This window comes from Muscardinus avellanarius, assembly GCF_963383645.1.
Source record: "Muscardinus avellanarius genome assembly, chromosome: 2".
Classification (NCBI taxonomy): Eukaryota; Metazoa; Chordata; class Mammalia; order Rodentia; family Gliridae; genus Muscardinus; species Muscardinus avellanarius.
Window position 1 is genome coordinate 105,040,326 of NC_137787.1, and position 24,549 is coordinate 105,064,874.

Below are 24,549 nucleotides of genomic sequence, written 5' to 3' on the forward strand. Positions count from 1 at the left end.
GTCATAAAAATATATAAATTTTCCTTAATCTTGAGCCACCTTAAGGACATTATACGGTCTATTAGATAGCATCCTTGTTATACTAAAAATTTAATACCCACTCAACTCCTTCTGTTTGATTTCTTATTTGCTTTAAACTGTTTCAAATAAATAACTAACATTTTTTGTAAAAAAATTGCATAAAAGATTGAGACTGACAATTTGCTCATATCTAACAAAGACTGCAATAAGCCATTTTTGGCTACATTTCTGTAGCCAAAGTCCTGATGTAGCAAGTGCAACAACATGACGGTCATGCATAAGACATACCTCTATATGAAGATGAAGGTTTGCCTTTTAATTATCTATCAATTGTGTTTTTAAAGAAATAAAATACAAGCCTGATATGGTGGTGTTTATCTGTAATCTCAATACTTGGGAGGCTAAAACAGGAGGATCGGAAGTTTTTGGGCCAGCCTAAGCAACTTAGAAAGGTCCTCTGGGACTTCGTGAAACCCTGTTTTATAAAGTGGAACTGAGGATATGGCTCAGTGGTAGAATGCCCTTGGAGTCAATCCCCAGTACCAAAATAAGGAAAATAAATAAATAATAAATAAAATACAAAGGAGCTTTAAAACTGTATTTGTTTTATATGTGTATTAGTACTAATATGTAAGTTTTACAAAATTATTGCTTTTCTGGAAAATCATTTTCAGTTTTATTCACAGATTTTATATATATTTGTATATGTAGGTATATGTACACATGGGCACACACATATAGGTTTATTTGCATTTATGTATGTAAGTATATAAAAGAGAAAGCTGGGCATGGTGGCATACCTGTAATTTCAGTACTTGGGAGACTAGAGGAGGGGTGCAAATTCAAGGTCAGGATCTGCTAACTTAGACCCTATTTCTAGACACACAAAAAATAATAAAATAGGGCTGAGTATGTACCTTAGGGGTAGACTCCCCCTGATTTCAATTCCTAGTACCACACAAAAAAGAGCACATGTATATATACATGTTTATCTGTATATAGGTAAAAATTAATACAATGTAACATATTTTAATGTTTTAATTATGTGTGCATATAAAATAGAAAGTATATATTGGTAATATTCAGATTTCTGACACTAAACATGACATTTACCTTTTATTTCCAAACTAGAGAATACTATATCACTATGGTTAAGTGGGTGAGCAATACCAAGACAGTGGTAAGATGGCTAAACCGACCTCAGAACATCTCCATCCTCACCGTCTGCGAGACCACTACAGGGGCTTGTAGTCGAGTGAGTACAATTTACTTCTCTTTTGTGCTTAAAATGAAGTAGTCTATCTTTCCTTACAAAGAGTAAGCAAGAAACGTTTTATATAAAAATATTTAATACTTAACTTCCAAAGGTAGTAGGAAAAGAAAAATTCATACTATTAAAAGTATATACTTTGGTGGTGGAAATAATAATCTTTTAACTAAATATTGTTGAAAAATAATAATTACATGGAAAAGAATAAAATTGGACCCTTACCTAATCCCATATACAAATATTAACTCAAAATAGATAAAAGACCTAAATATAAATCTTAAGACTATAAACTTTTAGGAGAAAATCTAATGTTCGTGGAAACCTTGTCAAAAATAACTTGACAATATAGGGAAGAATTTAGCTCTAGGCTTTTATTTAACTCCAATGGTTTATATATCTGCCTTTAGAATAGTACTACACTGTTTCAATTATTGTAGCTTTATATGGTTTGAAATCAGAAAATATATATCATCTAGCTTTGTTCTTTTTCAAGATCGTTTTGGGTATCTAGAGTTCATATTCCATATTAGGATAGATTTTTTTTTCTGAAAAATAAATATATAAATATATGATAGTTTCACCTAAAAAAATAGAAAAAAATATTCTCTGGTAAGAAAGAAAGCAAAAAGAAATATTGAAATGTTATCTTTAAGTCATCAAAAGCTTGGTATCAGACAAATGAAACTGTTATGTGAGATTATAATTTTTAATTTTGGATAAATTGCTATAATACTAGATGTCAACCACTAAGCCAAGCATGGGAGGGAGGGATGGGGAGAGAATGGGGTGGGGATCGGGTGGGGGCTGACTGGGCGATGTGTGCATGTATGTCTACAAAAGTTTGTATCCCACTATGATGTATGAATACAGTGCACCAATAAAAAAAAAGAAAAAATAGTATATACTTTGATGTGTAAAGCTACCAAACTTTGATGTGAATAGATATTATCAAAATGTTCAGTGAAAGAGAGAAAACCCAGCTTTTAAAAAATAAATCAATTATAGCCGGGCATGGTGGCGCACACTTGTAATCTCCATGCTTGGGAGGCTGAAACAGGAGGATTGTGCAGGTTCAAAGCCAGCCTCAGCTATTTAGTAAGGCTCTCAGCAACTTAGTGAGACCCTGTTTCCAAATAAAATAGAAAATAGGTCTGGGAGTGTAGCCCAGAGGTTGAAAGACTCTGGGTTCCATTACCAGCATCACAGAAAACAAAAAACAAACAAACAAATAAATACAAATAAATAAATAGTTATATAGCATAAAGGGTAATCTAAGCCACATTAATGCATTGCTCACATATAGGATTTATCTCCATATTTTGCCTTTCTTTGATTTGAAGTTATAGGAATCTTCTTTTTTGTATTTTTTAAACACTCCTTTTTTTCCTTTGGTTCAGATTAGTTTTATAAAATAATAGTCTCTTTGTCCTTCAATTAAGTAAAGATAGACAAAAATTGGCTCTTGAAAATGTCTGTTTTGATAGTAGGTTGGAATTCAATTTCTAAAATTGGTTTTTATAAACTCTGAAGTAAATTAAATGTGTCAATTTTCAGGTTCTTAGTAGAGCAAATGGGGCAATAAGTTTAAATTGTTATATTATGTGCCTGGTAATTAGGTAAAGGATTTCCAGAATACTTTGCAACTGAATTCCCAAACTTCGGTTCTGGAAAAGATGGAATAAATATTATAAGACTAATTATTTTTGCTGCATGCCACTATAAAACTCTATTTACATTTTTATATATAACTACATATATTGACAGTTGATATACATATATATACTACAAACACACACACACACAAACACACATATATATTATACAACTGTTGTCAGGTACTGGACAATAGAAGGAACATGCATGTTAGGCAAGCGCTCTCTCGTTGAACTACATCTCCAGTTCTGTATTGTTACACTTTTGAGAAGACACAGCTAGAAGATAGAGACCAGGGGACACACAATGGTCTTTCTTATCTACATAAGCAGCAGTAATCAGAATCCAACTCAGCAAGGACATTACAAGGAAACATTTTAGAGGCTCTTAAATTTAGAGTGGTATTTCTCATACAAAAGTCCTCCAACATATTAATACCCAGCTCCAGTAATGTACATAGAAGATAGTGAGTAGTTATTAAGGAGATCTTTACTAGAAATGTAAGATTGTTTTAATATTGAAAACCAAATTATATAATTATTATAAGATAAGAAGAAGAAAAATAAATATTTCAGTAGACAAGGAAAAGGCTGTTTACAACATTCAAAATTCATGATAACATTTTTTAATTGATGCACTATAGTCTCACATCATAATGTGGATCATGTTGACAGTGGTCTGTATTCACACAGGACTTGGTCCCCCCCTTCCCCTTTTCCTTCCCTCCAAATACTGAGTGTCCAGGTTATAGTCACATGTGTCCATATATTCAAATGTAGTTTTTCCTTTAATTAACCTCTTGATATGAATGGGTAGACACATCCCCAGTTTGATAAAGGATATCCATGAAAGATGTTCACATCTAATATGAAAATACTGACCTAATTCACATTAAGATAAGCAGTAGGTTACAGATATTGATTCTCACCACTATTTTACAAACTTTGCTGAATTTACTAAAGACACTGATCAGAGTATCTTAGCAAAGAGCAAATGTTACATTTGGAGAAAAAGAAGTGAAACTGTAGGTGACACTGTTGTGTACACAAAAGGTAAAACACCTAAAATAAAATATTACAATTTGTAAGTTCAATGTGCCAACACAAATTTTGTTTTCAATATTCTGACTTTGAGTAATTTTATTGAGATTATGTTGTAAATTATAATATCCATAGTGTTCACTAAAGTGTAATGATGCAATACCTCCAATTTACTGCCAAATTGTATATTAAAACAGTATAGTTCTGGGTGTGGTGGCCTATGCTTGTAATCCCAATACTTGAAACTGAAACAAGAGAATCACAGATTTAAAGGCAACCTCAGCAACTTAGCATGGCCCTCTACAAATTAGTGGGACTCAGTTTCCAAATGATAAATAAAATTATTCTGGGCTTATAACTTGGAGGTAGAATGCCTCTGGGTTCAATCCCCATTACAAAAAAAAAATCAGAATAGTTCTAATGTCTTGATGATGATGATGATGATGATGATTACTATTTTATTTTATCTATTTTTTGGTGGTACTGGGTATTTAACCTAGGGATATTCTACCTCTGAGATGTACTCCCAGCCTTTTTTATTGTTTGAAACAGGGCCTTGTTAGGTTTCTGAAAGTCTATTGAGTTGCTGATGCTGTCTTCAAACCTGCAATTCTCCTACCTCAGCCCTCCACCTACTGAGATTACAGAAGTGTTCCACCATGCCTGGCTAGCACTAAGATATTTAAAACATAAAATTCTTAAATATCAACTCAAGAATTACTGTGCAAAAACCTCAATAATGACTACTACAGCATTATAGATAATCATTTAAAAAGATCTAAATAAGCTGGGCATCAGAGAACAAGCTTGTAATCTCAGCTCTTGGGAGGCTGAGACAGGAGGATCACACAGGTTTGAAGCCAACCTCAGCTACTTAGTGAGGCTCTCAGCAACTTAGTGAGACCCTGTTTCCAAATAAAGTATAAAACAGGTCTGGGAGTATAGCTTGGAGGTAGAAAAGTCCCTGGGTTCCACCCCCAGTACCACAAGAAAAAAAAAATCTAAATAAATAGAAGCCATTCCATGTTCTTGAATTGAAAGACTTAATGTTGTTCCGATGTCATTTCAACTCAAGTTGAACTATAATTTCAGTATAATGTGAATCAAAGTTCCTTTAAAACCTTTTTGTAGAAACATATATGCTCTTAAAAAAATTTTATACAAAAATTAAAAAGACATGAATTAGCCAAAGTAATCTTGTAAGAGAATGAAGTTTGAGAATTTTGTACTGAGTTCAAGAATAACCAGAAAGCTCCAAAAGCATAGAGATGGTGGGAGAGGTAAGGGACATGCAGACATACTCACTAAATCACATAGTCCACATAAAATGGGCCCATGTTTATAAGATCATTTGGTTTTTAACATAGGTTCAAAAACTATTCAATGGGGAAAAAGGCACTGAAGCAAATGCCTTCTGAATGGAAAAATTATGTCTGATACCTATTTCAAATCATATTCTAAACTCAATTTGAGATAAGCCACATCCCTGAGGTGTAATGCTGTCCATCTTCTGAAGGAAACTATGAGATGTAACTTCACTATCAAATAGGCAAAAAATTCACTGATTTTAAAATCAACAATACATAGGGCCTCATCAATATTAGAAATGTTTCATCAAAGGCACCATAAAGACAATTGATAAGCAAACTATTGAGTGAAATGAAATATTTTGTAAGATGTGTATCTGACAAAGAAAATCTAAAGAAATCCTTCATCTCAATAATAAAGATAAATCAATAAAATTGAGAAAGCATGTGAACAGATCCTTAAAAAAGATAATAAAGACATAAAAAGTATTCAATATCATTAGACATTAGGAAAATGTACATTAAAATCTTTAGACATTAGGAAAATATAGATTAAAATTATCATACGATGAGATCATTAGCTAACATTCCATAGGACAATTAAATTGAAGCAATAACAACAAAGAGTGACAATATTATCTGGGAAGAGGCTGTGGGAAACTAAAATTCTTATTCTTTACAGGTGGAAGTAAAACATATAATAAAATTAGTTTTTAAAATGATTTTTAGTTCTAAAAAAGTTAAAAATGTAAACATAGTTTATATTTTTATATGCAAATAAATGTATAAAATATTTTGTAATTCTATTTTTTTTCTTGTGGTACCGGGGATGGACCCAGGGGCATTCTACCTCTGAATGACACCCCAGCCCTAATTTTTATTCCTTCTATTTTCAAAACAGGGTCTTACTCAGTTGTGAAGGTCCTCACTTAGTAGCTGAGAATGTCCCCGAACCATGATCTTCCAGTCTTAGCTTCCTGAATGCTGGGATTACATGCGTGTGCCACCATGCCCAGCTTGTAATTTTATTTTTAAGTATACAGTATATAAAAAACACATGTCTACCGAGAATTTTAGTTCTATTTATTTATTTATTTATTTATTTTTATTTATTATTATTTTTTTTTTGGTACTGAGAATTGAACCTAGAGGCATTCTACCTCTGAGCCACACACAGCCCTGTCTTTTCTTTTTTTATTCTGAAACAGGGTCTCACTAAGTTGCTTTGTGTTTCAGTTGCTGAGACTGGCCTCAAACCTGCAATTCTTCTATCTTAACCTTCCTAACACTGGGATTACTATACCCTTTTACCAAAGCATTTTTCCATCTTTAGCAATGTTTTATTCATAATAGCTAAAAACTGGTGACTATTTAATTGTTCATTAACATGGAATGATTAAAAATGAGGCATATCTGTACAATGTAATTACTGAGCAACTTGAAAGAGAATATAAACAGAATGCTGATATGCTGAACAGTTGAGCGAATTTCAAAAACACATGATATATAAAAAAGCTTCATGCCAACAACAGCATAATATGTTCATAATACATGCTTTTAATTTTCTGAATTCCTAAGACAAGCTAAACGAATATATGGGTAAAGGATAGAGAAGTGGTTGCTTCTCTGGAGTGTCTGGGAAGAGGCATGAAGGAATGTTTTGAGGGGCTACAAAGGTTCTGTATTTTGATGAGATGTAAATAAACTCATAAAATCTCATTATGTTGTACATTTAATATCTATGCATGTCACTACATGTGAATAATTTTAAAATGTACTTCTTAAATGGTCTGAAAAAGAAAGGAACAGACAGAATTTTCTCTTTGGCTGAATGTTGAGCATAAATATGGAAATGTGGTGACTGAATCAACTGTGTACTCACTGTGTTTGATTTTGATGCTTATCATATTAAGCTTATAATACTAGACAATTTATCTTAGTCATCCTCTTCTACCTGATTATTTTATATACTGACTCAACTTTTTACATGCATTTAGTTTCCTATTCAATGCATAACTAATTTACTTAAAAATTGGCCAACATATATTTCAGTTTATCAAAGAACGCTTATTATCTTTTCTATGTAAGGAGACTTAAAATATTTTTATAATAAATAGATAACTGCAAAAAGAAATTAAAATGCTACAGGAAGAAAATATACAAATTGTATTATTCAGTTGACATCTTATTGATATTTTACTATAATTTTATGCCATGTTCAGAGTTAATCAGGTTAATTGAAATAGACAAATAATAGCACAAAAAGTGTTGCCCTTTAATAATTTCAATGGAAACTTAGTGGTGCTAAGTAATGGCATCGCTATCTATTTTATGTCTGTGTTCCCTAAGTATCAAGAACGGTTATAGCTGAGGGAGGTATAAGTAGGGTAGAAAGTGCTTTTATTGTGTGTGGTGGTGCTGGGGATTGAATCCAGGGGCATTCTAACTCCAAGCTACATTCCAGCCCTATTTTTTTATTCTTCATTTAGAAATCATGTCTCACTAGTGGCCCAGGGCCTCACTAAGAAGCTGAGGCTGGCTATGTACCCAGATCCTCCTGTCTCAGCCTTCCAAGTACTGAGATTACAAGCATGTGCCACCACACCTAGCAAAAAAGTGCTTAATTAGATAAAGAGTTTTTTTGATGTCTGCATGTAGTGAGGAGCTATTTCTAAAATGTCTGGAAAGGATAAAGTGGTCAACTCTAAAGTACTAACCCTACGGATTTAGCAAGGAAAAGCGATATTAAAAATCTGTAAATAAATTATTATGTACAATTTATGTTGGTACCACTACATGTGGGAAAAGCATTAATATACTTTATTTAGCCTTGTTAATTTGAATACTTTTGTTATAGAATCATTTTTTCAGAAAACTACAATATATTTTATGTCATCACACCAAAACATTGCTAAAGACTTTTATCTATAAATACTTAACTTGAAATCAAATTAGTCAAATTTTTCTTTCTGCATTGCAATTTTTGGTTCTGGCCATTTATAAGAATGTGTTAAAGGAATGTATAATTTTGACAGTTCAACTGTTTGATTTTTTTCCTAAGATAGAAGTACTACTGATATGAAAATGTGGCTATGATTTAGAGTGTATTGAATATTGGAATAATGTCTGCTTTTTAATTTTATTCCTGGCTGTTTTCCCAGTCCTATGAAAAGACTTAATAATTTTGTTTTCTGATGATGCCTAGAGGTGAAAAGAGACAGCGTCTGTGTGGTTAAAATGGTTTGAATGAGGTAATCAAACAGGGCTGGAAAATGATCTTCCATCCCTGGTGACATCCTGCTGGGCATTCTGAAGGAGTTCACTAAGAAAACCAAGACTTTATGATTAAATTATCACTTATTTACAATTCTTTCCTTTTCATACAGCTTAGATCAATAATGACAATGGGGTACCTCTTGATATTTCACTAGTTGAAGAAAGGAAGAAAGTGTCTGAGGATACACTGTGAAAAACAGTTAAATTGTATATACTCCTTTCAGTCTTACATGTTTCATGTAGCTAATTATTTTTGTTTCAGAAATATGAGATGACATCAGACACCTGGCTCTCTAAACAGGTATGGTATAGGTAGTCTTTTTCCAAAAACTTAGTTCAGTAATATGATTCTGACTTTGGTAATTCTGACCAACTTATTATTTGATTTGGGCTTTCAATGACATTATTTGTAAGTATGTTCGTACTGTTTTCTGTATGAGATATAAATTGCAGAATAACTACCAGGATTCATTTGCAGGGTCACTTATATAAATAAATATTTGTGTCGATGAAGGAGAAAACATTACAATTTATCAAAGAGAGAAACCATCTTGCACTGTTCAAATTGCCCAGAAAATTGTCTAACCTTCATGTAAATTGGCCATTTGAAGAATAATCAAATGTACACATTTTTCCTTAGACATATGAGAGCTTGCAATATTACTGTGTGATGTAAGTGATCCTGGAACGAAAAGAGTACAATAGAGTGAAAACCAAATTCCCCCAAAAAACATAGTTTCATCCTGGACAGAAGGAAATATCTATACAGACAGAAAAATAAATAGGCCACCCAAAGGCTAATCGTTAGCTTCAGCTTTTGCAAAAGAAGTGTTTTGTTTGGTTTTGTTCTTTATAGCCCTCTTTTATTTTTTATTCTCTTCCTAGGTGGCATAAACATCTATGGTTTCAATTACAACCCATATAGTGAGATCACCAAACTTACAGCCCCAGGACTTCTATGAATTCTGAGGTGTTCAAATTCATGCTTGGCATCTTCTTCTAAATTTATAAAATAACTGCATAGTCCCCAGGTCCAAAATAAGCACCTTTCTCTTCTCATTGGTCTTATTTATTACAGGGGCCAATGACTTAATTATCCATCTGTCTTTTAAAGTCATTAACCTAGTAGGTATTATAGAACTTTTTCCTATCTTTAATGATTCATCATCAAGTGTTTTAAATTTTACTTTCAAAGATTTCTCAAATCAATGACTTTTTTACAGTTTACAAGCACTCTCCAGGTTGAAACTGCAGGTTCCATACGCTCTCCTTATTGGCAGACTCTCAACCCCTCCAGCACCTTCCAATCTGTTCCCACTGCAGGTGGCTGAGTGATTTTTTTTTAAATATACACTTGATTTTCACTATCACTATTGCTCTCATAGCCCCATTTATATAGTTTAAACAACATTTGTCTCTTCTTTTTGATGAAAGAAAGTTATTATAGCTTGGTTTTTCTCTATCCTTTCAACCATTTTTTTTTTCCATTACAGCCACTTCAGCCTTTATAAGAAAAGGGCCTTCTAATGCACCCTTCCTTTTGGACAGAATTCTTTCAAACTCCATTTTCCTTGAAACTTATTCAATTTTTAAATTTCAATTAAAATCACCTACTAAGCAGCAACTTCTCCAAACACCCTAACCATCTAACTATATCATATTTGCCAATAAAAATTATCCAGAATTCAAGTATAATCTTTGTATAACATGTATACCACTATTTCTATAATTTCTACACTAAGATTCGGTGGCAAAAGGGATGTTCACGTTTTGCTGTCCAGTGTAATCAGAGTGTCTAATGTGGAATCTGGTGTATAAGAATAGCTCCACAAATATTTGTTGAATGGAAGAAAAATAAAAGAATTGTAAAAAGTGAAACCCTTACTTGTTTGAACTAATGATATACAGATAGAGATATATATTCTTATATTTTGTAAGTGATAGCATACACAGATACCTATTAATCTAAGCAATTATACTCTATTACAGTGTGTAAAATAAATTAGAATAAAAACTCGATTTTTCAGCCAATAATGGTGTCTTACTAAATGAAGATAGTGAAAATAAAAATAATGAAAAAAATAACTTATCTAATACTAACTTCTCTTAATATGGGTATTGATATATCTGGAATTGCCCTGCCTTATTACATATTACTTTCTATCATTTTTATGACCAATGACATTCATAATAGTTTAGTAGACACTGATGTATATAAGTTCAAAATTTTAAATTTATGAGGGTTTCATAGAATGTCTTTTATAGCAAAGTATTATTGACCAATTATTCAGTAAGGAAATATAATTGGAAGTTTATCATGGCTGATTTGTTTTTCCCCAAGAAATTTTAAGGGACTTTGATGAATGTGAAGAAATACTTGAAATTGAAGGAATAAGTATGGTAGCAGTAATACAAAGCAAATTTCTAAGGTAATTAGAAACTTAATAGAATATTGTGCTCACTTCTTGGGTAATAGGAAGAGAAGAGAGAAGTTTGTTTGACCTAGTTTTCAAGGTACTTACAGGTGAGATGACCAGTATATTATATATTGGGTCAAGGAACTGAGTTTAATATCCCAAGTTCATGTCATGCATGTAAGAAGTGTGACCTACCTGAGTTATAAAAGTGAGGAGTGAGACTGGTAGGTACCACCTGCATAGGGCTGAATATTTCTAGCTAGATAATGTCTAGTGGTAAAAGTTTATCAATTAAGCAGTACATTTCAGATTGTAGCCCCAAGTGCTTTCTTTTTCTAAACCATTTCTAAGACACAAGAATTGAGAGAGATGTCAGTGTAAGCAGGAGAATGCTCAGATAACTCCAAATCATGAAATATCTATCTTCTTTTCTTTCTCTACATCTGAGTTACATGCCAAGCCTTTTAAATTTCATATGGAAAATCTCATGTGCAAAGCAAAACAGATATCCCAGAAGAGCAGGGGGTGGAACAAATAGAATTATTGATGATTTTAGAGCTGAAATTGGAATTTACTAAGTCATGTATTGCATTTGTTTCTCTTATATGCCCAGTTATGCCATTTTCACAACCTTGGATTACATATTACTTGAGAGTTTTCAATTTAGAACATATATTAAATTATATGTTCATGAATGTCCATAAAGTAGACAAGGAAAATATTTTTTATATTGCCATTAAGGGATGTTGCTACTAATAAATCTAAAATCAGACTCTCCAAATTATTAAAATATTTATTAATTAACTTATTCATTCAGGAAATAATCTGTTGAGCACAACTGACATGCCAAGCACTGTCCCAGATGTCAGAGATCCAGCATTGAATGCTCCTGCCTCTTCTGTTCACAGAGGAGTACTTCATAAGTGCATGTTTATATTCACACACAAAAGCACATGACCAAAGGCATATAGGTCAAAAATATGTGTTGGGTAGTGTTAGTTGCTATTAATAAACAGAAAGAAGGGAAATAGGAAGAAGGGCAGCAGGTAGAGTTGAATGCCCCAGCTCTTCTGTTTATGCTATGAATGAGATAATCAGAAAACATCTTATTGATTCAATGACACTGGAGAGGAGACATGAAGGAGACAGGCAGAAGAGCTAGACAAATGTAATGAAAAGTGCCAAGGCCAGAAGTAGCGCAGGGATGGAGTCACTGGAGAAGACAAGATCAGAAAAGTGGCAGAGGGTCAGGTCATCTTAAAGAACTGGAGGGCTGTTTACAGACCTACAGACACAATCATATCAACACCTTTGTTATTTTAAATGTATAGACTCTTACTCTGATAGGATAGAGTTACATGTTTTTTAAGACCAGTTTTAAATATTCTTCCAGAAACAAAATAAAGCAATTGATCTATCATTTTTAATATCTATGCATTGAGATATATATATATATATATATACATATATATATATATATATATATATATATACACACACACATATATATGGCTTTTGTCATTTAATTTGCAAAAATTATTTCATTATTTAATAAGCTACTATAGTTTAAAAGTAACAAATTAGTAATTCACAGTTGTTGGTGGGCATTTTCTTTGTGTTTGTGGAAAGATAAGCAATAAGAATGGAAATTTTTGATTAAATGATTTTCTATAGTTTCTTTCAATTTTTGGCCTTTTATATTTTGTGTTTTATATAAATTTTGTTTACATTATCAGAAAAAAATCTTCAAGTATCTGGAGTTGCTGAATTGAAACATTTCCAAAGAAAATAACTCTGTATGATAGAATTCTATAAATTAAAAAAAATTGGTAAATAGGGGTAGATGTTCACATGTTCTTTATCTTTAAAGAATAATTTGTCAAATACAGTATCAAATGAAAATTCTTACCTGAATCAGTTTACTACATGTCTGAATTCTAATATTAAATCATTCCCATCTACTGTGCATAAGTTTCCATCATTCCTAGCACTCATACCCACAATGTAACATGAAGTTCACTTTTAAAAAATATTAAGTGTAATACACTTTACTGCTGAAGTAATTTGACCATTTCCCAAACTAATTAAAAAATCAACCATTGATAAAGCTGTGCATAGCTCAGCTGTAGATGGCAGCAGGCATAGCACAAGTTGAGATTTTTATATGCACTTCTGTGTTTTAGAATGAGGAGCCTGTGTTTTCTAGAGATGGCAACAAATTCTTTATGACAGTTCCTGTTAAGCAAGGAGGTCGAGGAGAATTCCACCACATAGCCATGTTCCTCATCCAGGTAAGTGCCAGCTTCTTCTGGTTTCAATCTATTGCCATTATGTCCTTGCTGGCCCAATCGCTATAGAACTCTGAGCCTACAGTGAATGTCTGTGAGGCTCAGTCATAGCCAGTTCACTGACATGTTAGGAAAAGAACTTCCATCCACAGTCATAAATCCAAGTTCTGCCTTCCCTTCAAACAGTCACAGCACTCCATACGATCTTGTCAGCCATACATATATGGATGGAATGTGAATCTTGGAATTTAGAATTTATTAAATGAAAAGCATCAAACTTTTGAAACCAATGGACAATTTAGGGTAGAGTTTTTATTTAACAAGCACATTGCTATTTTGTACAAGTAATATTTTTAAAATGTTATACAAGTGTTTTTGAATATTCAAAACGAGCTAAAAGTCTATCATAATTGAATGGCTAAATACACTAAAGTGAAACACACAGGAAAATGTAAGTTTTTAAAAATTGGATAAAATAGTACTTTTTTAATATTGTCACAAATGTCATATTACTTTTTGTGGTCTTTCTGATAAAAGGAGTGGGATTTTTTGCTTTTTTCTAACCTTCAAAAGAATATTAAAGTATAAAAGTTATATTTAATTATTTAAAAATTCAGTATGTTCACAATAAGTGGTTTAAAAGTACAAGATTAATTAATTAATTTGAGTTTAATTTTTAGTAACAAACACACATCTATAAATAACCTATCCTTTGAAGCTGGGCATGCTGGTACATCTATAATTTGGGAACTTGAAAAGTTGAGACAAGAGGACTGCAGAATGAAGGTCAGCCTTAGCAACTTAGTGAGACATTGTTTCAAAATAAAAGATAAAGTGCTAGGGATATAGGTCAGAGGTAGAATGCCCCTTGGTTCAATCCAAGTACCACAAAAATTAAATAAATGTTCTAATCTTACAGATAAAAAGCTTTATAACAAAAAATAATTGTGACTAAATTGGAATCTTTATGAGAGTTTTATGAACAAGCTAGCCAAGAATCATTCCATGCTTACAAAATAGAGAGGCAATATAAATGTGCAAATGATTCTTAACAACCAAGTTTGCTATTATGTTCTTAGAAACGTCATCTCTTGTACATGTTCTGAAATAGTTGCTGCTATCTGCACACACATTTGTATTGACCAGCTTAATGCATTGAATTCTCAAATCTAATATCAATGGCTTAAAATGTAAAGGTTGTCCAAGGTTTGTGCTATTAAAGTAATTGTCATGAATTTAACTTTAATTTTAATCAAGGATGAAATAAACAATTTAGCACATACATAATTTTTATAGGAGAGATGTAGATTGATTTTTATAGCATATTATTAAGGAGAAAAATAATATATACTTCTGTATAATGTGATACCATTTATGTTTTAAATAAATGTAAGCATTTATATATGATTTAATTTTGGCAACTGAAGCAGACTGTATCATAATATATCAGGCTGGGAGAAATTTAAAGCAATATTTTCTCTCTTTTTTTTAATATGCTCTGGAAGTGTCACTAACATACTGCTTTACTTAACTTTTACTAACAATAAACTTTGCTACAATAAATACTAGAAAAATATTTTGGCTATAACATTATACTTCCCAAGTCATAATAACTGTGGCATTTTCCTGCATTTTAAAATTCTAGTATTTTGAGCTGGGTGTGGTGGTACTCACTTGTAATCCCAGCATGCAGGAGGCTGAGACAGGAGGATCACGTTTTGTGGCCAACTTCAGCTACTTAGAGAGGCCCTCCGCAATTCAGTGAGACCCTGTTTCAAAATAAAGAATAAAAATAGGGCAGGGTCTGTAGCTCGGAGGTCAAATGTCCCTGGGTTCCATCCCCAGACCCGCAAAAAAAAAAAAAAAAAAAAAAAAAAAAATTTGTTTTGAATAGTTTATATTTAACAAGTTATGTAAATACCTAAGTGATAAAGGTGCTATGAGTCATAGTTACCTATAAGATAAGTAGGAGGTAGGGAATGGAGTAAACAATGTCTTTATACATGTGTGCAATTCCCACACATATATGTACTCTGCAGGAGGTTGGTACTGACTTGTGGAAACATCTCAACAAGAGATTCTTTCTTAGATATTGTAAGAAATAGTTTCTATGCCCAATAAAAGCAGCCTGACACTCAGTCTTATTCATTATTTCTAATGTATTTCTGTTTTGTTTGGTGGTACTGAGGTTCCTGGAAACCCTTCTACCTCTGGGCTACACTCCCAGACCTATTTTATACATTTTTTTTTTTATCTTTGGAAACAAGGTCTCTTAAGCCAGCGAGGCTGGCTTCGAACTTGCATAATCCTCCCTTCTCCACCTCCCAAGCGCATGGATTACAAGCGTGCCCCACCACACCCGGTTATTTCTAATGCGTTTCTAAAGTATTCTGAAGACAACTCCACAGAGCAGAAGTGTTTAGTTTGATTCTCTTCTATGGAGATTATAACAAAGGCTTCATTGAAGTAGGAAACATTTTTCTTCTTTCTGGTGGCTGTTCAGAGTATTTATGGTTGGCTTCATTGAGAAATTAACATGACTACATGATTATTTATGGATAGTTGGACAGTTAACTGAAATTTATCTCTTTTGTGAATGACTCAGATGCTCATGTTTAGGTAAATAAAATTTATACCTGATTTTGCATGCACACACACATTATTTAAAAATAGTTTAATACTTCTTGCTTCAATTTAATAATAGCTAGCATAAAAGTTGTTTTAGGAAACTGGGTGTGGTCATGCATCCTTGAAATCCCAGTGCTTGAGAGACTGAGACATGTTGAGGCCAGGCTCAGCAACATAGCAAGACCCTATATCAAAGTAAAAAATGAAACGGGTTCATGGTATAGTTTGGATGTAGATTGCCCCTGAGTTCAATTCTCAATATTTCAAATTAATTTTTTATTAAGACTATAGAAATTTTTCTTAAAAGATTACAATTATAACATAATTTAGGTTTGTAAATAGCATATTTTTTCACACCACTTACTGATATTCTTAATATTTAACATTTAATATTCTTCTTGAATGTGATTTTAATAACCATTCAAAATTCTCTCCAGAAAACATATGATATTGTATTTAATTTTATTCATAGTTAAAGTTATTTATAAGCTGGGTGTGGTGGCGCACGCTTGTAATCCCCGCGCTTGGGAGGCAGAGACCGGAGGATCATGCTGGTTCAAAGCCAGCCGCGCTGGCTTAAGAGACCCTGTTTCAAAAAAAAATAAAATACACACACACACACACACACACACACACACACACACACACATAAAATGGGTCTGGGAGTGTAGCCCGGAGGAAGAAGGGTTTCAAGGAACCCCAGTACCACACACAAATAAAAGTTACTTATATTTTTTGTATTGGGAAGGATTCAGAGATAAGCACTCTTAGATATGAACACTTTTTTATTCCCACAAAAATACATTTCTACATGCTAAAAGATATCTAGGAGAAGCCTATGCATATGAAATGGATGTGTTTAGGTTTTGATATACAGTTTAAATTTGCTCCTCAAAAAATTACATTAATAAGTGGGCATGGTGGTTCACGCTTGTAACTCCACAGGTTTGTGGCCAGCCTCAGATATTTACTGAGGATGTCTACAACTTAATGAGACTCTGTTTCAAAATAAAGAATAAAAAATAAGGCTGGGAGTGGAGCTCGGATGTAGAAGTCCCCTGGGTTCCATCCTCAGTACCCCCCCAAACACACACACAGCCTGGCATTGTGGTGAATGCTTATGATCCCAGCAGTTGACAGGGTGAAACAGGAGGATAGTAGGTTTGCTGCAAGCCTCAGCAACCTCTTAATACCCTCTGCAATTTAGTAAGACCCTGTTTCAAAACTGAAAACAAAATCAGGCTGAGGGTGTAGCCCAGTGGTACACCCATTGAGTTCAATCCTCAGTACCATCAAAAAATGTATATGTATTAACTTCTACTCAAAAGATTAACATGCCAGCCCTGTCTCTGTGTCCTTGCCATGCTACAATATTCCACCTAAGGTTGGAATACACAGAAAATGAGAAGTGACAGCTCCAGGAGGCTCCATAGCTCCATCAGAAAGACCTCCATGGCTATGCTTAGTGCTTAGCTATGTCTGAGAGCATCCCAAGTCACTCAGACATATTTGCTTGAACATGGTGCTTTCTTACACCTTAGTGCATAGATTAAAACCATCGGAGGGCTAACTATGGGATTATTATCAAACTTGTTTCATTAGGACTGTCATTAAAAATACTGTATTGTTTCACTTTTTTCCCTCTTATTTAGAGCAACTATCTTTAGTTAAACTAATTGCAAAAAATAAAAAGAGAATACATTTCTGTATTTTTCTTTCATCTTCTCCTTTGAAACATGAATTTAATTTTACATGAACTATCCTATTACATTCCAGTATTTTATATTTAAAATTTAAAGGCATGATTTTCCCATAGTGCTAAATAGTTTTGAATGTATTTTTTATAAAATTAACTTTTGCCAGGTGTAGAGGAGCATGCCTGTAATCCCAGTATTTGGGAGGCTGAGACAGAAGGGTTGGAGGTTTGCGGATAGGCTCAGCAATTTAGTGAAGCTCTCGGCAATCTAGCAAGACGCTATTTCAAAAGAAAGAATTAAGAAGGTCTAGAGTTGTAGCTTGGAAGTTGAATATCCCTGGATTTAATCTCTAGTACCACAAAATGAAAAAAAAAATTGTTGATTAGATGTACATAGGTACCTATAATTGTTCAATAATTAATTGAGTGGCAATTTGTTATAATTAGACTGCATTATACATAAGGTTTATATTGTAGATTATTTTAATGATGTTATTTAACAGAATTGAATTTTATGGGTCAAAAGTAAAATATTTTATGCCCTTATAAGTGTATTTCCAGATTAGTTTCATAATGATTTTATGAAAGCACAATTAGTAAGCATTTTCTTTTTTACATATTACATTAAAATAGTATTTTAAGAGTTAGGTATTTTCTAAACATCTGTGGAGCTAAAATTATTGTTCTTAACAGCTGAGTCCATGCTATTATCTGTGAAATTGTTATTCTGAAAAAGTATTGGCTATATGCCTATTAATATCATTTTATGTACTTCCTGAAGTTCACATTGAGACAAAACTTCTTTACCTCAAACCATTAAACATTTGATCACTTTAGATATTCTCCTCCCAAAAATAATATTTGTTGTGTAGACCTCTGACTTCTCAATTACTATTTCTGGAGCTATAATATCATACCTCCTCCTGAACTTAAAAGAAAGGTTTTCATTAAAGGTATGGCACCTTTTGCTATCAAATGTGGGGTAAGTGAAGTTCCCATTATGTTAAGTGGTTCAGATTCATGGACATAAGCAATTGGGCTGTCATCTTCCAAAATTGTGTTAAATGAAAAATTATATGTTGGTGAATCCATTCACTTTCTCAATTCAGCAACATGAAGTTTTGCCCATGAGAGCTGATGATTTCACTTGGAACAATTTTAAGTGCCATTATTCATTACAAATACTGTAGAAAATAGCATGTCCCCGATTCACAATTCTATCACCTAATCAACCCAATAAAAATTTTTCATTAAATTTCACTGCTGTATCTGATTAGGACATTGTCTGAAAACAATTAGCTCATTTCATATGATGAATAGACAGTAAATTAAAGCATGCTATTTTTAAGAACTACAACATTTCTCTTATTTGGAGCTGTAAAAGTTAAATAGTTTAATATCAGATATTTGAATCAGGTAAAAAGCACATAGTACCATGAAGTTTCTTCTGATACCAATGTGTTTCTAATGTCTAAATGTAAAATAATATTTTATTAATTATAATATATAATTGATATTTAATTTCTTTGAGTAAGATAAAATCTCCACCGATTTAGAATAGTATTTGATGTCTAGTACCAGATAAAAACATTGTGTTCTAGATTTTCAGCCTTCTTTTAAGAATGAATGAAATATGTAATTTCATTGCTTTTTATTCTAAAATTAAAGTTGAACTATGAGTCAAATTAATTAATTAATTACTTTATTTATTTACTGACATACTGGGGATGGAACCCAGGAGCATTCTACCTTCAAGCTACACCTCCAGCTCTATCTTGTATTTTTTATTTTGAAACAGGATCTCACTGAGTTGCAAAGGTCCTCTCTAAGTAGTTGATGCTGGCTGTGAACAACAATCCTGTCTCAGCCTCCCAAATGCTGGGATTACAATCATGCGCCACCATGTCTGGCTTTTATGAGTCCAGTTTAAAGCATGATGCTGTATTGCCTCCACCAAAGGTTCACCATGGTTTTAATTTCATATTCAGTGTTTTTATTCTCTTAATAGAGTTAACATAGTAGTGATTGTGGGTTCCTAGGAAGAAAGAAATGTTACTGCTGAGTAAAAATGGTTATTCTTTTTTTGCTTTATTCAATTTTCTCTCCTGTGATTGTATTTCTGCTGAAAGTATTTGATAAACTAACTGAAGTACAGATACTCCATATGCAAACTAGTCCAGTTCCTGGGCATGCATTTTTATGTATTGTATAGTAATCTACCATATTCTGAGTGATATTAGGATTATTAACTTAGAGTCTAGATAAAAATTAATGTGTTCATTGTTTTAAAACAAAATTCTCCAATAAATCTAGGCTATTACACATGAAATGGAGATTTAACTTCTTAGCCAATGTTTGCTTTAGTAGATATAAAGCAAGTAAGGTAATTACAACTGTAATTGTAATAAGTCCATAGCATTCAACGTTCTATAAGACAACTAGATTTAGAGTCTTAAAAATAGTTGACATTGGAAAAATCAAAGAGAGAATAACGGAGCTCAGGTTTGTAATCCCAGTGCTTGGGAGACTGAGGAGGATCACACAGGTTTGAAGCCAGCCTCAGCTACTTAGTGAGGCTCTCAGCAATTTAGTGAGGCCCTGTTTCCAAATAAAGTATAAAATAAATCTGGGAAGTATAGCTCAGAGGTAGAAAAGCCCCTGGGTTCCATCCTCAGTACCACACACACAAAAAAAAGAGGGTAACAGTTTATTTTGAAAAAGGTTAAAGAGATGGCAACATAATAAAACAGGTAAATCGTCCTAGGTCCTGTATATGTGTGTATATATGTAAACACATACATGCATATATAGTGATTTATTAAATTTGGGTCAACTATATAAATCCATATAAATTTTCCTATGGACTCTATATTTAGATGATGTTAGTTATTAGTGTAATTTCCATTGGTGTGATTTGCTAATAGAAAAATATTCTTAAACTTGAGAAATATATGCTGACGTATTTAGGTTTGAAATAATGTACTGTTTGTAACTTACTTTCAAGTGATTCAGCAAACAGAAAAGAAAGGAAGGCACATATTCAAAATGTTGTTTAGTGAATCTAGGCAAAGATTTAATTGGTTCTTGTATCCAACTTTTTCTAGGTTTGAATATTTTCTAAACAAAAAGAAAATGAAAATTGATAAGATACAATTGTATACTCATTAGTTTGACAAAAATTAAATAAGATGATGAAAATAACTTGGTGAGTAAGTGGGAAAGAGGAAGGACAAGGCAAGCTCATATTGACAGTGGATTACAAATTGGGACACCATTAAAAAATATACGTGTTACAACTTACGACAATGCACATATTCTGTGAACAAACCATCCCATTCCTAGGTCTTTGTCTCAGATCAGGAAACCTAGTTAAAATGCTCATAAGCAATTTATTAAAATTTAAGAACAAATTTTTGAAAATGTGGCACAGTACATTGGAATAATTTCTACCACTGTATAGTACAGCAGGATAAGAATGTTGGACAATTATTTAATTATTTCATGACCAATAGAGAAGATATAAACTATTCCCAACACAAATAAATGATGTATGTACCAGGTGATATGCCAGTTACCCTGATCTTATCAGTACCCATTGTATACATATATTGAAATGTCACACTTTACATCATAAATATGTATAATCACTATGTGCGAACTAAAAGTTGTATGAATGTTAAATCAAAGAAGGTAAGTCTACTGGATGTAAGTAACACACAGTATATTCATGTATTGAGACTCCATAAGGTACCTGTGAATACGTTCAATTTTTGTGTATTGGTTACAATTTTTCAAATAAACTATAATTGAAGTTTAGTTAAATTCATTGAACAATATATTATTAATTTTAAAAAGATACAAAAATAGAAATAACTCAAACAGACCCATTATGCTATACATTTTCAATAAAATATCATATAGTGATAAAATAAATTATGGCTGTAAACATCAACAGATTCATCTCTAAAACAAATTATTGTGTGAAAATAGCAAATTTTCAACATATATATATACATTTATATATTTTCAATGTATATATATATTGAAAATTTGCATTGTGTATATTTATATATATAAGTATGTATATATACTTAACTATATATATACATACTTATATATATATTATGTATGTATGTATGTATGTATGTATGTATATATGGTTAAGGAGCAAAACACTATTTATTCATGATAAAGTTTCCATTGAAATGTTTTACTTCAGGTTGTCCTGACATGTCTATGTTGAAATGTTTGATGTTAAACAGGTGCCTATTCTTTAGGTGAGAGTGATCAAAATCTTACATTGGTACCAAACACCGTTGCCAAGATATACACAGGTGCATTCTCACCTGATGTTTTCTGCATGGTTTTCCTATATACAGGAATAAAGGCACAGTCCTGTTTCCATCTGTGTTTATAGGAGGGTGCATGTATCCTTGAGATTTAAGACAGTACACAAAATGTTAGCAGAGAATTAAAGAATTAAATATGGCATTGGCAGTCAGTATTTTCTTGTTTACCAGAGAGATGCTGTTTAAATAAAAAGAAAATCAATATTTTCTATTTCTTTGCAGAGTAAAAGTGAGCAAATTACTGTGCGGCATCTGACATCAGGAAACTGGGAAGTGATAAAGATCCTGGCATATGATGAAGCTACTCAAAAAATGTGAGTGCTTTTGGATTCCTCCGCAGGCTGTGCTGTCAGGGCTGTCAAATGCCATCTTTTCAACTAGACTTATGTTTTGCTCACCACATCCCTACTTTTTAGAGAGACCGCTATACTTCACTCAGAGACTCCTTACACAGGCACATGTGTAGGACACAGAGAGATTGAGAGAGATTATGAGAAAGGGCAATGGTTTTATTAAAGGAAAAGGTATATTTTCCAGAGGGATCAAAGTCCTGTGGTTAAATAACAAAACATCACTTGTCTACATTTCAGGATGTTCAGAAAATTCAAGTGAAAATTCAGCTTGACAAAAATAGATCTATCTCTAATGTTTCTGTTGTTTTCTTTACTGGACAGCTACTTTCTGAGCACGGAGTCTTCCCCCAGAGGGAGGCAGCTGTATAGGTAAGTGCAGTATTAGGATCTCCTTACACAGGTTGACTGCTTTAATGACCTTTAGTATAAAACGATGAAGAGATGGCAAAAACTTGAAGCATCATTTTCAACATGGCTTGGGAAGAGAGCCATCTCTGTATGGAAACAAAACAAAACAAAACAAAACAAAACAAAACAAAACAAAACAATACAAAACATATTTTTGGTTTAGTCCTTTGGTTCTGGCCCCTTCATGAACCTGGCAGACTACACCTGCCTGGAGCCTTTATCTCTTGCTTCTTTTTAACTTATTTTTAAATCTGTTTCTACAAGGAAAAAAAATGTGTGTGGTTTGCCTCTCTCAACTACCCACATCAGTGACATTTATGTATTTTCCTCAGTTAACCTCTTCATCTTCTACATCTCCTTTTGAATTTTCAGTGCTTTAATGTGGCACATACATAATTTATTCCTGAATAACATAATGACTCTGTGAGCACTTAGTCGACTGTATCAAATAGAAGCTTTATTTTTTCTCACATAGTTCATAAAATCCAATGAGATTTTTGTAGGAGGAGGCATTCTTACTTAAGGAATGCTCATTGCATGCACACCTAAAATAAAACAATGCATGTGAAATATTTATAAATGAACACTTTCCCCAAGTGCAAAAGCTATGTTCATAAAGATGACTTAAAAGTACACCTGTTTAGCATTAAAATGTCTTCTCACTCAAACACCACTCACCAGTACTTCACAAGAATGACTTTTATTTTTGGCTGGCAAACGACCTATTAATTCCAGACTTTCTATATACTTTCTAATTTCCATTTCACAGATCCATTTTTAAAGTGTCAAAACTGCCATGGCATATTCTCAGTGGAAATTCATCATGTTTGAAGAAATATCACCTCTGATTCTTACCACCTAAGCCTAGATGATCCTTTGAGAGTAAAAATACATATTTAACATTCCTCAAATTCCCACAATTCACCCACACTCTCACTTTAGCTCAGTTTTCTTCCATCCAAAACGAACTCTTCCTTCTTATTACCACATCTCCCAACATAGGCTTTTCATATTTTATTTTATTTTATTATATCTCTGGGAACCTGTGTTCTCAATTTTAATGACATTGAGAGGAAGAAAAGTCTTAAAATTTTGGTTTATAGGCCTTGATCAAAGTACTGATCACACTTTTTTTTTTTTTCTGGCAACTTGAAACTTATCTTTTTCAAAATGCATTATGATTAATGTTGTTGGCCAGGAATAATACTTTAGAGTTGTGGAAATACTTGATCAAAGTTTTATTCCTTCTATTTAATAAAACTCTTAAAGAAAACTAACCATATCAGAAGATAAGATTTGGTCAAGGTCAGCAAATGGAATTGTCTCCATCTCTCTTCCTTTTTTCCTTTCTAAAGTGTGATTTGAATCCCAATGGTTTCTTTGAATCACAATGGCTTCTTAGAGTTCTGGGCTTGTCTTATCCATCTTCTGACTGAGGCAGAATAGTCAGTACATTTGTGACCTGTACTAATGTAGCTGACTGTTAAAAAGAGACTATAGTACAAATAAATTTCCCCTTAAATGGCTCATCAAAGGCTATTTGTCCAGACACTAAGATAATGTTAGTGTTTGACCCAGAAAACTGAGTCAATGCCTTGCTCAGCCTGTAAGAAGGATCACTGTTTGACTTCCTGTGTGGCTTTGGACACCCCTCAAGTATCTGGAATGATACTATCTTTAGTGTTACATATTTTTTGGTTACAAAATTTGCACTTCTTATTTCAGTAATTTCATAATCTAAATAATTAGAACCACTTTATATATCTAGGGTGTTTGGATCTGAAAGCTTGATGAAAAAATAGAGAGGAAAAGTTTATAATCTTAAAATATCATTGAACTTCTA

The 24,549-nt window shown here is 32.7% G+C and overlaps 1 protein-coding gene across 5 annotated transcripts in view; it reads left to right on the forward strand.

Moving 5' to 3' along the window:
- Positions 1-24,549, forward strand: part of DPP10 (dipeptidyl peptidase like 10) — a gene marked incomplete at both ends in the record, with an annotated part of 1,533,989 nt that overhangs the window by 1,459,519 nt on the left and 49,921 nt on the right. For 4 of the 5 annotated variants that reach the window (XM_080690187.1, XM_080690186.1, XM_080690188.1 and 1 more), the window contains 5 exons: positions 1,153-1,276; positions 8,830-8,868; positions 13,168-13,275; positions 22,168-22,259; positions 22,620-22,667. In XM_080690187.1, coding sequence (XP_080546313.1) covers positions 1,153-1,276; positions 8,830-8,868; positions 13,168-13,275; positions 22,168-22,259; positions 22,620-22,667 — 411 coding nt within the window. The remainder of the gene's footprint in view (positions 1-1,152; positions 1,277-8,829; positions 8,869-13,167; positions 13,276-22,167; positions 22,260-22,619; positions 22,668-24,549) is intronic. The other variant, XM_080690189.1, reaches the window with a different exon arrangement.